Source organism: Amblyraja radiata, chromosome 27, assembly GCF_010909765.2.
Source record: "Amblyraja radiata isolate CabotCenter1 chromosome 27, sAmbRad1.1.pri, whole genome shotgun sequence".
Taxonomy (NCBI): domain Eukaryota; kingdom Metazoa; phylum Chordata; class Chondrichthyes; order Rajiformes; family Rajidae; genus Amblyraja; species Amblyraja radiata.
The window spans coordinates 13,609,228-13,627,232 of record NC_045982.1 but is presented as its reverse complement, the minus strand read 5'-3'; the positions used below and the strand labels follow the sequence as shown (position 1 = coordinate 13,627,232).

The following is an 18,005-nucleotide window of genomic DNA, read 5'->3' as shown; positions in this document are numbered from 1 at the left end:
GTACAGAATTGTTTACGCAAGTGTGAGTTTACATAAGTCGCCTATTGTGTAAAGCGGGGAGTGTCTGTTGGAAGGAGTGAGCTAATCAATCAAATACTTGTCAGTTCAATTTTCACTGAATATTGTTATAAATGTACAGTAAATAAAGGGAGCACACAGATAACCCAAGATAACCAAGTGTGAAAATGCACACCTCCAGGTTCAGGGACAGTTTCTTCCCAGCTGTTATCAGACAACTGAACCATCTTATCAACAACTCGAGAGCGATCCTGAGCTAGAGTTATCATCTATCTCATTGGAGACGCATGGACTATTTTTAATCGGATTTTTCTAGACTTTACTTTACACTACACATTACTTCCTTTATCCTGCAACTACACACTGTGAACGGCTTGATTGTAAACATGTATAGTCTTTCCACTGAGTGGGTAACACGCGACTAAAAGCTTTTCACTGTACCTCGGTACACATGACAATAAACTCAACTCAAAAATCGAACTGCTGGAAGAATTCATCAAATCAGGCAGCATTTATGGATTTAGAAACTACTTAATATTTCAGTCAGGGATTCTTCCTCAGAAGCACTGGGGCAGTGGATGGTGTCAGTTTAGAAAGCAGAATTCGAGGGAGGAATGCAATGCAGGACAAGATATTATAGGGAGATTGGTTAATATAGATTAAGTGATAAAGGAGCATGAATACTGACAGTAAGTGAGGCATTTTCACTTTAGTTTATTTATTGTCGCGTGTACCGAGGTATCGTGAAAAGTTTTTTGTCGCGTACTACCCAAAAAATTGTATTGTTTTATTATGATCACGTATACCGAGATAAGGTGACAAATTTGTTTTGCGTGTTATTTAGGCAAATCATGCCAAATATGAGTATATTGGATATTGCAAAAGAGAAAATATACAGAGTGCAAAATATAATGTTTCAGCAACAGAGAAAGTGCAGAGAGAAAAAAGTGCAAGGGTCACATGAGGTAGATTGGAAGATCAGGAATTCATGGCAGTGGGGAGGGCCACAGAGAGACTGGTAAGAATAGGAGTGGGATTGAGAATTAAAGTGGCATGTGCCTAAGACCAGTTTTGTGGAATCTCCACCGTTAGTAAGCTAAAGCTGTAGTCTCAATCTCCCAACCTACCTCACTGTGACCACATGCACTGTTTCCGTAACTGGAATGCTATAATGCTGTAACACTATATTCTGCACTCTGGTATTTTTCTCTTTGCACTGCATGTCATGCTGCCTAAGGATCCATTGTACACGTGAGACTTGACTGGATAGCATGCAAACAAAGCTTTTCATTGTATCTTAGTACGTGTGATAATCATATACCAAAACCAATGGTACAGAGAATCGGCACTACCTGAGAAAATTGTGTAAATTAAAAGAATGGTGCATTTTAAGGGCACTATTACTGGTTAATGCCACCTGCATTAATAATGTTCTGGACATACTTAGCAACAATCATCCTTTCCCATCTGAAATTCAAAGAACTGCAGTACCTGGAAATCTTGAAATACTAGGCAGCTACAGGAGAAACAGGATTTCATTTTTCTCAAGTTCTACGAAAGTCCACGTTCTTGAACAACAGATTGATAGAGTGGAGATCATCTTAGCCAAACCACGAGAAATCATGGGGTTTTTTTTTTTGCCGTTCATATTACCCTGTGATTAAAGACCCCATTCTCAATTGCATCAGCGTTTTGGTTCTCACATCTCTTCTGTTACGTCATTTCCCTTTGTCATAGTAGCCATCCTGTTATACTTTGTGGGTGTACTGGGTGTAAATAAGTAGAATCAAAGAGTATGTATGAGGAAATGCTGATCGTTTTTTAAATACCTCGAATGGAGAAACTTGTTATGTAGGAATGCAATTGAAACCCATCGCAAAGCCAACAGGATATGGAAAATCTGATCACCAGACCTGATTTATTTTCTCTGATATGATGAAACAATTGCACAAAGCTGCACTTGGAAGACATTTTATTTAGAATTAAGTTCCAGCAAAACAGAATGAATTCTTATACATCCTATTTTGATACCAGTTTTGCTTGGATGAGTTTTCTATCAATATCTTTCCTTACTGGAAGAAGCAAATTTGAGCCTGATCGATTGCATTATCTATTTTGCTACACAACACTATCACCTTGACAATTCACTGTGACTTTCTGATCTGTCATTGCATTAATCCAGTCCTAAGATGACTATCGGCCTGCCTCAATATTGATTAGCTAGGAACACGTTGATCTTTATGCCTGACTCTATCTTACCTTATTTACCCGAGTAGTCATGCAAAAACGACTCTGGTTTGGTTTAGTTTAGAGATACAGGGTTGAAACAGGCCCTTTTGCCCATCAAGTCCATGCCGACCAACAATTACTATCCTACATGCTAGGGAAATTTACAGAAGCCAATTAACCTACAAACCTGCACGTTTGGATTGGGGGAGAGCACTTTTAGAAAACTCATGCGGTCACAGGGCGAACATGCAAACTCTGTACAGATAGCACCCATTGTCAGGATCAAACTCAGATTTCTGGCGCTGTAAGGCAGCAACTCTACCACTGCACCACTGTGCTGTCAAATAAGATCATATTTTATTTAGACTAACAAGAGGTTGGTTGAGGTGTAGGAGAGTCTGTCTCACCTGGAATAGCCGATTAGATTACCAGATGGAGATGAACAGATGTCCACGAGGACTATCCCTAGTTTTGAGTGCAATTTTTTTTTGATGAGTCATCTCATCATTGTGCTTATTCATGTCATCTGAACTCGCCAGGTTACTTGTGGCCTCATTCCCTGTAGCTTGTTGTTACATTTGAACATTTAACTCCTTCTCTATAAACTGATTTTGCTCTTTTTTTAACCCTTGCTTCTAGGCCTCATCATGGACACCAGTACCACAACAGAAGCAAATGTCAACATAACATTAACAACAAGATCGCCCGAAGAAATTCTGTTCCGGAGTAAGGATATTTAATTCAATTTTAATTTTTCCCATGATAAACTGGTTTTAGATGACACTACAGCACAGAATGTTAGCTTATGTAATCGACCTTGTAGAATTAGTTGGGACATTAATTGCACTTTTACACCATTTAGTGGGTGGGGAGGATGAGGTGGGGAGCAGGGCGTGGGGAGCAGGGAGTAAGAACACATGGCGTAGAGGTGACTGAAGGAGGGTCTCGACCTGAATCATCACCCATTATTTCTCTCCAGATTTTCTGTCTGTCTCGTTAAGTTACTCCAGCATTTTGTGTCTATCTTTGGCATAAAGGTGAAACTTATTAAGTGATTCTATGCTCTACTGGTGTTGAACTGGACTAGGCAACCAGACGTTTTGTGCAATGGGGTGTCATCACAGTCAAAGTGGCCATTACTGACTACTGCAGGCAAGTTAGCCCTTCTGCTGTGATATTCTGTTTAAGTGGTTCAAGGGTGGTCTATGTTATAGCATCAAAGTCATAGTCGTATAGTACTGAAACGGGTCCAATGGCCCAACTTGCCCATGCTGACCAAGATGTCTCATTTGCCTCTGTTTGACCCATATCCCTCAGAGATTTTCCTATCCAGGTACCTGCCCTTATCAAAGGCCATGCTATAGTTCATATAGACCACGTATATGGTCCTGCCCTCAGCCATCTTCTCGGTTATTTCTTCAGAAAGCTCAGTCAAATTCATGAGGCACAAAACCATGCTCATTATCCCTAAATCAATCCCAGTCTATCCAAATGCATGTCCATCTTTGCTCTCAGAAACCTCTCCAGTAACTTTCCTACCACAGATGTTAGGTTGGTGGTCTATAGTTCCCATGTCTGCAGCCTTTCTCAAATAGAAGCACACGGTAGTCACCCTCCAGTTTTCCGGCACCTTGCCTGTGTCTACCAATGATTCACATGTCTCAGCCAGGACTCTTCTCCAGCTTACTAGTGTTGTTGGATATATCTGATCATATCTGGGAGATGTATCTACCTTCATACATTGTAGAGCTCCCAGCCACCCCTCGACCATACTAAGGACTCTCCTCAAGGCATCATCAACTTTTCAAAGTTCCGTAGTCTTTATGTCTTTCTCCACAGTAAAAGTAATTGAGAAATATTCTTTGGGGATCTTGTCTATCTCCTGCGAGTCCGCACAAAGATTTGTTTTGAGGAGCCCTATACTCTATTTACTTTTTCTCTTAATATACTTCTAAAATCACCTTGGATTCACCTTATCTTATCTGCCAGGCCTACCCCTCTTTGCCCTCCTGATTTCTTTCTTAAGTCAGCTTTTCTTTCTCCTGTTCACTTACAGTGATACAGCTGCTTGACCAGCGCCTCGATTTCTCTCATCATCGAGGGTACCTTACTCCTACCTGTCTTGTCGTTCACTCTAACGGGAACATGCATACCTTGGCGCCCCACCATCACACTTGTAAAAGCATCCAACTCTCTGGACGCCTCTTTGCCTACAAATAACCTACTAAAATCAATTTTTGCAAGTTCCTATCTAATACTATCAAATTTGTCCTTGCCCCAATTTAGAACTTGTGAACCAGCCCTGTCCTTAATTTTTAAATGGATATTTAAAAATTAATAACATTAGGGTTGCTGGTCTCAAAAGACTCACCTGCTGACACTTCAGGCATTTGTCCTGCTCAGCTCCCTAAAAGTAGATCAAGCTTTGCCCTCTCCCTTGTTGCCAGAGGACATTTTACTGATCACAATTTGACAAGTTCCACCCCATCGTAGCCCTTTGCACCATGGCAGTCCCAGTCTATATTGGGAACGTTAAAATCCTCGACTATGTCAATCTTATTATAGTCTTCTACAGTCTGCAATCTTCCATTGTCAGTTTCACATCACGTTTTATATGCGGGAGCAAGTCGTTCACCTTTTATGCAAAGGGCACATTCTAACTCCACGTTGAATGACCTACTTTCAATTTAAAGGGCGTACATCCTTATTCAGGATATCCCACCCAACAAATAATTTATTTGTTTCTATCAAATTAAATAAGGTAATTAGGTCATATGGAATGGGAGTATAATTAGGCCATTTGGCCTATCAAGTCTACTCTGCCATTCAACCATGGCTGATCTTATCTTTCCTTCCTAACCCCATTCTCCTGCCTTCTCCCCATAACCTCCAACTCCTGTACTAATCAAATATTTTCATCATCTTCAATGCCCTCATAATAATGACATAATTTTCTGAATTTGAGGGAGGTTCGGCTAGTTGATGGAACCACTGTTTCTTGATGCACCTGCCCTTACGATGTTGTCTGTTTAACCAGTTTCCTTTGAATAAATCTAGAGATGCTGCCTGTCCCGCTGAGTTACTCCAGCATTTTGTGTCTATCTTAAGAATAAACCAGTATTGCAGTTCCTTCCTACACATATACATCCAGAGATTTAAGTAACATGATTATTGATAAAATAACGAGAACATTTTCTTCTACTTTCTACCAACGATGGTCCTTACCAGAATGTGCATAAATTGGGTCAAGGGGTCCACCAGTACCTGCGGTCTGAACTATCCTCTCGGGGACAAAAGCAAGGTATTGGTGACAGTGACGATTGTGGAACTCTGCCCTACCATTAGTCTGCTTTTGAGCAGCATCTCCCAAATCAGTGTCCCCAAACTCTGAAGGACAAGAGTGACATGTATATGGGAACATCATTGCCTCTGGGTTCCAGTCCAAGCCACGTGTTATACTGACTTGGATTGTTATTGTTGTTCCTTCATTGTCACTGCCATTCCCTGTACACCAGCAGCTCCAAGTACCTTCACGATGGGCGGCACGGTGGCTCAGCGGTAGAGTTGCTGCCTTACAGCGCCAGAGACCAGGGTTCAATTCCGACTACGGGTGCTGTCTGTACACAGTTTGTACATTCTCCCCGTGACCGTGTGGGTTTTCTCCCACACTCCAAAGACGTACGGGTTTGGAGGTTAATTGGCTTGGTATAAATGTCAAGTGTTAATATGCTGGGATTGCGGGTCGACGCGGACTCGGTGGGGCGAAGAGTCTGTTTCCACGCTGTTTCTGTATCTCGAAACTATGCAGTTCAAGAACACAACTCACTGAGACCCCCCTCATAGGCATCAGGGTCAATGAATGTTTGCCTTGCCAATGTAATCCATCTCCCGTAAAGGATTTTAACAAAAGGTTTAGCACCTACATATAAGCATCTGCAGGAGAACACAAGGGCAGCTGAGGGAGGGTGAGAGAAAACATAAAGATATCCAAGAAAAAAACAATAGATGCAGTAGATCTTGTTTGAGTGCCAATTTCTGAACAAGAAAAGCCTTCATAGTGAACAATGATGTCTTACCTGAATAAATGAGCTGTTCATTCTGTGGTAATTGTCACAGAATTCCCAGAAACTATATCCGCAGAAGGAATAAGGTGCACCTTTAATTTGAAAGAAAATCTGCTCTGTGAATGGGAAACAAATCTCTATAGGTCACAAAGATCAGAGGCTGCAAAAGGCTGTGAAATGTTGAGGGGATTATATACATCGGTATTCAAGAGTTGTTTAAATTTATTGTTCCGCAAACCATGAGAAACCGCCCCTTACCTTTGCGTAGGAAGGAACTGCAGATGCTGGTTTAAACCGAAGATAGACACAAAATGCTGGAGTAACTCAGCGGGCCAGGGAGCATCTCTGGAGAGAAGGAATGGGTGACGTTTTGGTTCAAGACCCAACGAAGGATCTGAAGAAGGGTCTCGAGCCAAAAACGTCACTAATTCTTTCTCTCCAGAGATGCTATCCCACTGAATTACTCCAGCATTTTGTGTCTATCACCCCTTACCTTTGACGAGTTGAAGAGTGTAATACTTAGATTATTTTACCACCATGAATGTTTCCACTGTATTTCACCCTCAAGCCTTTTTGTTTTTTTCCTTGCTGATTGTGGTTCCACATTGCTAAGTCATCATTGTTATTGCTGAACGTAGGCAATGAGTGTTCCAGTCATATTTTGCCCCGAGGTGAATTGTAATTAGAACCGTGAAAAAATACTTGAATTTTTTTTACGAGGATGTTGCCAAGACTAGAGGGTGTGAGCAATAGGGAGAGGTTGAGTAGGCTGGGTGGCTATTCCATGAAGCGTAGGAGGATGAGGGGAGATCTTATAGAGGTATACAAAATCATGAGAGGAATAGATCGGGTAGATGCACAGAGTCTTTTGCCCAGAGTAGGGGAATTGAGGACCAGAGGACATAAGTTCAAGGTGAAGGGGAAAAGATTTAATAGGAATCCGAGGGGTAACTTTTTCACACAAAGGGTGGTGGGTGTATGGAACAAGCTGCCAGAGCAGGTAGTTGAGGTTGGGACTATCCCATTGTTTAAGAAATAGTTGGACAGGTACATGGATAGGACTGGTTTGAAGGGTTATGGACCAAGTGCAGGCAAGTGGGGACTAGGGTCGCTGGGACATTGTTGGCCAATGTGGGCAAGTTGGACCGAAGGGCCTGTTTCCACACTGTATCACTACTTATCTCCCAAAAAAACGCTGTGGGTTAACAAACATAAAGCTAGAAGCAGGAGTAGTCCATCCTGCCTCTCTTTCTCCTTCCTTTTCAGTCTTCGTCCTCCTTTGCTGAATTTTGAAATGTTCCCATTCCTCAGACTGCTTTCATTGGCAATGAGCCTTTGAACTAATTCTGTGCTTTTCTCACAATAAGCACTGCTTTTCCACTTTTTTTTTGCCTTTTACATAGACCAAGTGTTAATTCTGTAAATGTTAACCATGGCGTGTTTGCTGTTATACATTTTAATGTAGTTTACTAACTTGTGCTATTCCAATTTATCTCCCATCTTCTGGAGATTGCTTTGTTCAGATTTAAGATCAAGGTTTTATAGGAACAATCAGGATATCCAGACAGGTTTAGGTTTATGGCAGCCTCGCCAACAGTCTGTCGGTCTTTTCGTTTTTTTGTTGTTGTTATTTTTATGTGTGTTTTAAAAGTTTGTTTTAATGTTCTCTGGTTTGTTTTATGTGGGGAAGGGGGTCGGGGGAAACTTTTTTATAATCTCTCACCTTGCCGGAGATGTAATTGTTTTCCGGATCGTATCTCCGGTCGCTCAGCGGCCTAACATCATAGAGCTGGAGGCCTTGCTCGGGACTGACTTTGAGCTCCACTGCCTGGGATCGATGCTCAAACCGCGGTCTGCGGATTTCACCATTGAGGAGCTCGCAGTCTCGGGTAGAGACCGATGTCGGGAAGCTCCAAATGACGCAGAAGGTTTCGATCAGCCCTGACCTGGGGTCCGATCGCCTGGCGCGGGGGAGTTGAGATCTCCCCCCCCCCCTCCCGATGCAGGAGCTTGATCGCCCAGACACAGTGGGCCCAAACGCTACAGGATCCAAGATCGCCCCGTCAATGGAAGACTCGAGGCCCATGACCACGGGAGAACAAAGAAGGGAAGAGATTGAACTTTTTTTCGCCTTCCATCACAGTGTGGAATGTGGAGGAGTCACTGTGGTGGATGTTTATGTTAAAATGTATTTGGTGTGTTCTGTTGCATTTTATTGGTATAATTGTATGGCAAATGAAATTCCTCGTATGTTGCAAAACATACTTGGCTAATAAAGTATGATTATGATTACTGTCATGTGTACCAAGGTATAGTGAAAAGCTTTGTTTTGCATGATATCCAAACAGATTAGATATACTATACATAAATACAATCAAGTCAAGTTCAAGTACAATAGGGGAAGATCCAGAATACAGAATACAGTGTTACAGCTACAGAGAAAGTTCATATGAAAAAGTGCAGGTGCCACGATGTAGATTAGAAAACTGGGAATAACGTACTTCACTTATGAAAGGTGCTTCCAACAGTGGGGACGATGTTCTTGAATGTGGTTGTACATGCTTTAGACCTTTTGTACCTGCTGTCCAGCAGAAGAGGAGGGAAGAGGGAATGACAGAGGTGTGAGAGGTGCCTGGCTGTATTGGCTGTTTTCCTAAGGCAGTGTGAAAACAGAATCACTGGGGGAGAGAGGCTGCTTTGCGTGATGGACTGCACAAAAATAAAATATTCAAATTATGTTGGTTTAAGAATAAAAGCCACAATACAGAATGATCAATGAGATGAGAAAGTTCACAACAAGGCTATCATTATAAATAACCTTGTTATCAAGAGTTAGACGACAAACTGGATTTTTGCTATTATCTTATCTTCAAAACAAGTTTGTTCAACATTTCAGGGTGTGTCTACGTGTGTCACTGTAACAAGATCTATTATTATGTTGACTCGGGTCACGCAGATTACCACTTCATTGAAAGTTATTTATTCTTGCATTAATATATAATTTTTTCCTACAAATTCAAAACCAAGACCAAATACAGAATGTGCCCGAATATAGAAACAAAGAACTGAGAGATGCTGGTTGAGTTCCGACCCGAAACATCAATCTGAACAAGGGTCCCGACCAGAAACGTCACCCATCCTTTTTCTCCAGAGATGCTGACTGACCCGTTAAGTTACTCCAGCACTTTGTGTCTATCTACAGAATGTGCCCTGTAGCTTAATGCGGAGGAAGCAGAAGATGATTGCTGCAGAGTTGTTGAACAGGCTTTATATTAATCTAATGGGTGATCAGTCAGGGACATGACTACAAATTGCATCCTTTCCTGTTCAATGGCTTCTCATCATGAGATCTGTTGATGCCATGTTTGAAATACATTAAGTCCAATCTGAAGAATGAAAAACCCGATCTACACTTGTGCAAAGAAGTTTGTGAATTGCAGACACAAGAAACTGCAGATGCTGGAATCTTGAGATAAACACAACGTGTTGGAGAAATTCACTGGACAGGCAGCATCTGTGGAGGGAATGGACAGACGATTTAGAGCATGAACAGTGTATGCCTCAGTGATATTGTAATGTAATGTAATGTAATGTTTTTTTTTTAATATTTTATTTTATTAGAAGTAAGTACAGTCATATGTCACCAAAGTGCCTAATATATATTTTCATAATACATTTTATGTACAACTTCTTTTTTTTTTTTTTGTTACACTGAAAAAAGATTAGAATAAGAAAAAGAAGTTAGATAGTAAAGGATAGAAAGATGTGAAATATATAGTGTGTGAAAAAAGAAAACGAGTAAATGAAGAAAGTTGAGAGAGAGAATAGAGAAAAGAAAAGAAAAGAAAAAAAGAGGAGATCATTATTTATAGTCTTGACCAACCCTCGTCCAGTCCTGAAATAGTTATTTTTTACAATTGTGTTGCACCATATGATTCCAAAAAAACGACGAATGGAGACCAACTCGTTATGAATTGGTCTGATTTATCCATTAGGAGGAATCGCATTTCCTCAAGATGAGCGGTGTCCAACATACTTGCAATCCACATTTTAAGCGTTGGTATTGATGTACCCTTCCAAAATTTAAGAATTAATTTTTTTGCTATTATTAAACCATAGTTAAGGAATAGATTTTGAGATGTGTTCAATTTATTCCCATCTTCCATTACGCCAAATATAATCATTTCAGTATTAGGTTCCATTCTTGTCTTGAATAATTTTGTAAATACTTCAAAAATATCATTCCAAAATCTATAAAGTTTTATGCAGGAGACTAAGGAGTGTGTTATAGTTGCCTTTTGGGCTAGACATTTATCACAAGTGGCGGATATATTTGGATAAAATTTGTTCAATCTTGTTTTTGAATAATATAATCTATGTACAATTTTAAATTGAATTAAATTATGTCTTACATTAATTGAACATTTGTGAATATATATCAGGTATTTTTCCCATTTAACCTTCGTAATTTTTATCATTAGTTCCCGTTCCCACTCTTCTCTAAGTACCTCTGTCGATGGTAGGTCTATATTTAGAATACTATTATATAAATATGATATTAATTTTTGTGAGTCAGCTTCAATATTCATTGCCTCTTCCAATAAGTCAGGAGTTACTTTTTGATATCCTTGTATATATTTTTTCACGAAATCGCAAATCTGAAGATATTTAAAATATTGGTTGTTTTTCAATTTAAATTTTAATTGTAATTGTTGGAATGATAGTAAGTTTCCCATTTCATACATATCCCCGATCCTTCTAATTCCGAGACTTTCCCATTGGTTATATGTCTTATCAATAAGAGATGGTTTAAATAAAGGGTTATTCGCTATTGGCATTAACAGTGATAGATTTCTTAATTTTAAAGATAATTTTATTTGTTTCCAAATTCTTATTGTACCATATATAATTGGGTTCTTCTTATATATTGTGTTATTCAGTTTTTTTGGGGAGAAGAGGATCGTTCCTATATTACTAGGATGGCAATCCTCCTTCTCCATTTTTATCCATTCTGTCTGTTGGGTAGAACTATCCAACCAATAAATCATATTCTTAATATGCACTGCCCAGTAATAATACATAAAATTCGGAAGTGAAAGTCCCCCGACCTCTTTTGGTTTACATAAGTGTTTTTTTGTGATTCTATGTGATCTATAGTCCCAAATATAATTAGTAATATTAGAGTCTAATTTTTTTTTTTAATATTTTGGTATATATACCGGTATAGATTGAAATAGGTATAGTAATTGTGGTAGGAAGATCATTTTTATTGCATTTATTCTACCTAATAATGATAAGGGAAGTGTTTTCCAAAATTTAATCAACGTATTAAGTTTATTTAATAAAGGCATGAAATTAGCATTGAATAATGCTTTATATTTTCTAGTAATCTGAATACCCAAATATTTAAATTTTTCTGTTGCGATTTTAAAGGGGAACTTCAGTAAGTGTGTAGGTTCTTGAGGTTTTAATGTCTAATCATGAGAATTAAACAGAGAATTAATGAAGAATTGAATCACTCAGTGCAGAAAAGAGTTTGGCCCATCATTTTGGTGGCATTTCCATTCATTGATTTCCTTGGATCTTTTCCCCAAATTTCTTCAGCTGTGTTTAGTAATTTTTAATTTAATTTTGAAATACATTGTTATGCGTTTCCAGTTGTAAGAAACCGCTGAGTAAAAATGTCTCCTCGTCTCCCTTTTAGAGTTTAAAGTTTAGAGATACAGAACCAAAACAGGCCCTTTGGCCCACCGAGTCTGCGCTGACAATTTACATTTATACCAAGCCTATTAACCTACAAACCTGTATGTCTTTGGAGTGTGGAACCGAAAATTCAGAGAAAACCCACGCAGTTACGTGGAGAACGTACAAACTCTTCACAGACAGCACCTGTTGCCGGGATTGAACCCGGGTCTCCCCATGCTGCCCTTCTGGTGTCTACATTCTGGTGTCTACATTCTGGTGCCTTTGCCAGTCATTTAAGTCCATAGCCTCCTATGGACTTGAGGTGACATAAAGGTCTCCTCATCCTTTCTGGTTAGCTCCTTGTCCATGAAATGCCCAAAAATAGTATGAATTTTTTTTCCAGAAGAGCTATTCGTGATGCCATATCTCATATTTATTTCTGTGAACTTAAGCCACTATGTATTTTCAGTTTTCTTTCAAAATTTGCCACTTCATAATCCGATTCAGTGGAAAGAAAGGTTGTCGTTTCTTGACGTGAAGGATACAAGTTATGATAGCCTTCATCTATTTCCACTAAATCATAAATAAAACATGCATATGAATCAACAGACTGTATGGACTTAAAACTAAATCAATTGCCTGCATAAGTTTTAAGTGGGGTCTGTGAGGACAATTATTATTAATAACAGTGTAAGTAGTGTGAATGGAACTGATGCCAGAAGCATTGTCCAAAAGCCCCCACTTCTGACAATGGGCAAGTTAATGTGGGCAGGATGCTTGCTACAAATTGATTTTTTTGTTTTTGTTTTCCAGGTACTGGTGCTATTGTAGCTATAATTGTAATCGGAATAATACTGATTTTCACCTTGGTGCTGTTCCTTTTAAAACACTACAACAGGTAAATAAGAAATGAGGAATTATTCCTTGTAATTCATTTAATTGCCATGAATATAGAAATTGCTAGTCATGTCAAACCTGTTACAAGGGCAAACTAAAGTTCCCTTTTAAATCAAGTCAAGTTAAGTTTATTCGTCACATACACATACGAGATGTGCAGTGAAATGAAAAGTGGCAATGCTCGCGGACTTTGTGCAAAAAGACAAACAGACAAACAACCAAACAAACTATAAACATAATCATAAACACACACATATTCTTTTACATATTAAATATTGGAAGGAAAAATGTTCAGTAAAGTTAGTCCCTGGTGAGATTTACAGTCCGAATGGCCTCTGGGAAGAAACTCCTTCTCAACCTCTTCGTTCTCACAGCATGGCAACGGAGGCGTTTGCCTGACCGTAGCAGCTGGAACAGTCCGTTGCATGGGTGGAAGGGGTCTCCCATGATTTTGTTGGCTCTGGAGTTGCACCTCCTGATGTATAGTTCCTGCAGGGTGGCGAGTGAAGTTCCCATAGTGCGTTCGGCCGAACGCACTACTCTCTGCAGAGCCTTCTTGTCCTGGGCAGAGCAATTCCCAAACCTACATGTGAAATGTCCATCCTTGACTCCCGCCCAACAGTTTCACTACTCGCTGGCCTTTAAGGTGAACATGCCAAGCTCCTCGCATGCTGGCCATCATCAGGTGAAGGGATAGGTGTGGGGTACTCCTCTGGTACCGCAGGGAAACACAACCGGTAAAATGCACGCTGAAAAATGCATGCTAGCTTTGCGTCAATACAGTCTGTTGACTCAAGTGATTTTGTTTTTGGTAACAGTGTAATCAAATATGCAATTTAGAACTGGAGAAGCAAAGAATCGGCAACATGTATCCATTTTCACTAAGGGAACTCATTTGTGGAGCTCATTGTCACATCAAGTCACACAGCCAAGTCAGTGGATATTTTTAAGGCGGAGGTAGACAAAGTCTTGATTAGAACGGGTGTCAAGGGTTATGGGGGGGGAAAGGGAAGATTAGAGTCACTTATATCTTATGCAGATTTTTAAAAGGAATTTATTTATATTAAAATATTATGGCTGCATATAATGGGGTTCTAATCAGCCAATTGCCCCGTCAATCATGCAGATGACCACACTGTTGCAAGTGACTGAGTTTGATTTATGCACATAATTTTTGAACGTCAATTGTTTCCATTGTCTGTAATGAATAGTACTTTTGTTAGTCATGAATCATTGGCTTGGACTGTATTATGGCTGTGGCCGTCCCTGGAAAGAGCAATCCAATCTTGTTCTATCCATTTCTAACAAGAGCAGAGGATTATTAAAAGTGTATTAAATATTGGTTTTAGAACATTTTGTGCATTACCATTTTTTCCTGAAAAGGGATGGACGAAGGAAAAACAATATTGTGCCAATCCTGTAGGCTGGGGAGTAGGCAGTACACCAGGATATGAAATGTGATTAAAACTGCGGGAGTGGAGTGGGAATAAGCAGAGACAAAGGCACTATTTAAAATGATGTTTTTTTTATAAAATGTGAAGTCGTCGCAAAATAACAACACGATTGTCATGTATGATTGTAATTGATATATCGTGGAGTCAGCTGAGGCTGTTGTGTTTGTGCAGTAGAAATGTTTCTATTCACTTTAAATATTAGAAATACAGCGTGGAAACAGGCCCTTCGGCCTACCGTGCCCACGTCGACCAGCGATCACCCTGTACACGAGCACTATCCTGCACTATTGTGTCAATTTACATTTATTATACTGAAGACAACTAACCTACAAACCTGTACATCTTTGGAGTGTGGGGGGTAACTGGAGTACCCGGAGAGAACCCATGCAGTCACAGGGAAAATGTACAAACTCTGTACTGACAGCCCCCTAAGTAAGGATCGAACCCGGGCCTCAAGCACTGTAAGACAACAACTCTACTGCTGCATCGCTGTGCCTCCTCGTCTTACAAATTTTTGTTCTATTTTCACAATCAGAAAACAGTTAGAAGTTTACATATCAAAGTTTTACTAAACTCACACTAACATTCAATGTTTTTCCACAGGCAAAATCGGTTGAAAAGAGACCTGGCACCAAAATCATCAAAGCAACACTCACTTCCAGCTCTGCAGACCAACATACCTGTGAGTAGACCAACGTCGCTGGTCTCGGTTTCATCAAATATCCCGCTGGAAAGGAAATATTAACAGGACTCCTAACGGCAGGCACATGGACAGAAATGTACTTTTACACACCTGGAATCTTTGGACCACACAGAGTTGTGGGAGAAATGTCCTGCTATTACTGCCGGCCTGACGTAATGGGGAGACGATACCGCTGAGATCGCAAGTCTTCAGGCTGCACTTTACTTTTCTGACTGCAGAGACTTCAAAGAGAATGACGATGATTCTTGGGTTCACAAACCCCAACAAGAAACTCTTTGTTTAAATGCTCAATGATTCTCCTTTAAGAAGAGAAGATTATTGCTATTCCTCACAGGACTTGAATACAGAACATATGAAAACTTAACTCAAAGAAATGCCATTTAGAACCCACTCTTTTCATCCTCGTATTATAGCGTATAACTCTTTCTTTGAAAACTCCAGTAATGTTGTATACTTTCTACTACTTGGTAAAATTATTGTGTTTGGTGGTTGAGGCAGGGACTATCCAAACATCTAAGAAACAGTTAGACAAGGACAGGTTTGGAGGGATATGGACCAAATGTGAGCAGGTGGGACTAGTGTAGCTGGGACATGTTGGCCGGTATGGGTAAGTTGGGCCGAAGGGCCTGATTCCAACTGTATCACTCTGACTATGACTCTATGTTTGTTAACATCGCAAATCTTGAAAAGAAACCTTAGTGGAATGCTAGGCACGTCATTTTCAAACCATTCAATAGTTCTGAGTTGATTTGCTCTTTTGAATGCACATCAAAAGTGGCATTTAAGTTTCACCAGTGACATCTTAGCTATTACTGCTAGGTTCCAATTTGATATTCCTTCTGCCAGCTTAGTTTTGTTATTTTATACCTGTGACTTTAATTGTTTGATTACGTGCAATACTCCATATTCATCAGTGTTAAACTTCCTCGCTGCTCTCCCCCTCAAACACGCAAACATTTATCAGTGATTTAATTGTCCTCAAATGTAACAAGATTCCAGTTGTTGATGGCAATTGAATAGTTTAACCTAATTGGTACACAGGCTTTGGCGGCTTCCAATTGACTTCTAATCCTTTCATTTTTTTCCCTTCTAATTCAGACCTTTTGTTTTATCTTTAATCTTAAAACTTTTACTTTGTTTGGAAAATGTTTACATTAAGTTTCTGTTAATGTTTTCTGAAGATGGAGCCAAGCAATGTCAAGAGAATACTTGATCTGAAATGGCCTACTAGAAATGATGGTATTTATCAGAATAGGATCTTTCTAAATCCATGCTGGTTTTCTCCTTTTAAGTTATAGACAAGGGGTACTCTTCCACTTTAACACTTGAAACCATGTATTATTTTACTGTTATTAGATTATTTGCCCAACTCAGATTTTGTGCTCTATTTTGGGAGATGTATTTACGGTAAAAATCCTGCTGTTACGACCTGCAGCCGAGAATTGCAAACAGTCCTGCCTTTGGAATATTTTCTGTCAAAACATGTAGTGTAAAAACTTGTGTAAACCATTTGTATTTGTGGGTTTCACAAGCCAGACTGTTTGGCTGTAAAGGCCAAGCACACAGCATCAATATTTCATGGAAACATTGACTTTTCTTTTTCAACTTCAATGTAAGCTTCAATCTTTAAACGTTGAAGTCACATTATTTCTGCAGTTAATTATTATTTTTTTCTTTCCTGGCAAAATGTTTCTGAGAGTAGTTAATTTATGCTGGCGATGAAAGAAACCAGTGGGGAATCTACGGCCAAATGAAATGAAAGCAGTCATTCTGACATAATATTGAGTGTACTTGAGGAGTATATTCTGTGTTGAATAATTATTTTTTTAATTTATTGTTTCGTGTAAATGCATATGTAACATTAGAACAGCCTGGTAATGATGACCAATATGATTGATTGTACAGTTTTTTTGATTTTATTTTTTTATGTGACCGATCAGAAGAAGCCTTCAATGTATGTGGGGCCTTCTGAGTTAAGGGTAATGAAGCCTAAAATGGCAGGATTAGCCTGAGGCATTCACAAACAGAACACAGCGCTGATAAAAACTTTGAAGCTGGTTCTTGGCTGAAGAGAGAACCTTAAGAAAAAAAAAATTACAGGTGGAAGCTGTAAAATTGTTCATTTAAATTCACATCTAATTTGTTGATAAGATGTAACAATCATTTGTTAGAGCAAATATGATATTAAAAACATTATAATTTAACCTGAAGTGAAAGGAATGTTTATTGTTTACATTTAAAAGAACACATAGAAAGATCAAGTTACTTAATTTTGGCAGGAAACAAAATGGCACAGATTTGACTTGATAAACTGCTGAATCTGTATGTCAAATATGTAACCTGCTAACTTGTACTGTTCACAATAAATGTACAAAACTGCCTTTATTCATGAATTAGTTGGTACTGTTTACGTCTTGGTGCAGACACAAGGAACTGCAGGTGCTGCAATCTTGCGGTGACACAAAGTGCTGGATTAACTCATCTACCAATCAAAACAAATGCCCTTGCCTGCATCCATCTATCACTGTCTGAAGAAGGGTCCTGAGCCAAAATGTGATCTATCCATGCAGTCTGAAAAAGGGTCCCGTCCCGAAACATCACCTATCTATGAATCTGGACCTATTCTGACCCAAAATGTCACCTATCCACGTCCACCAGAGATGTAGCCTTTCCTTGTCCTCCAAGATGCTGCCAGACCCGGTGAGTTTCTCCAGCATTTTGTCTCTATCTCCAGAGATGCTGCCTGACCTGCTGAGTTACTCCAGCACCTTGTGTCTATCTCCAGAGATGCTGCCTGGTTTGCAGAGTTACTCCAGCACTTTGTGTCAATCATCTTAGTGCAGTTCCATTTTGTTATTCAATGGATGTGGGTTTGTAGTTAGGAGCAAAGCAGGACGTTGCCACTGGCAGAGAAGAAAGATGCCCACAGTGAGCTAACTGCCCCCCTGGTGTAGA

The 18,005-nt window shown here is 39.5% G+C and overlaps 1 protein-coding gene across 1 annotated transcript in view; it reads left to right on the top strand.

The window, feature by feature from the left end:
- LOC116988218 (non-compact myelin associated protein) overlaps positions 1-17,254 on the top strand; it is a 54,634-nt gene extending 37,380 nt beyond the window's left edge. The window contains exons 3-5 of the mRNA XM_033044772.1: positions 2,887-2,973; positions 12,810-12,894; positions 14,951-17,254. Of these exons, the coding sequence (XP_032900663.1) occupies positions 2,887-2,973; positions 12,810-12,894; positions 14,951-15,092 (314 nt within the window). The 3' untranslated portion in view covers positions 15,093-17,254. The remainder of the gene's footprint in view (positions 1-2,886; positions 2,974-12,809; positions 12,895-14,950) is intronic.
- Positions 17,255-18,005: the final 751 nt, after the last annotated feature.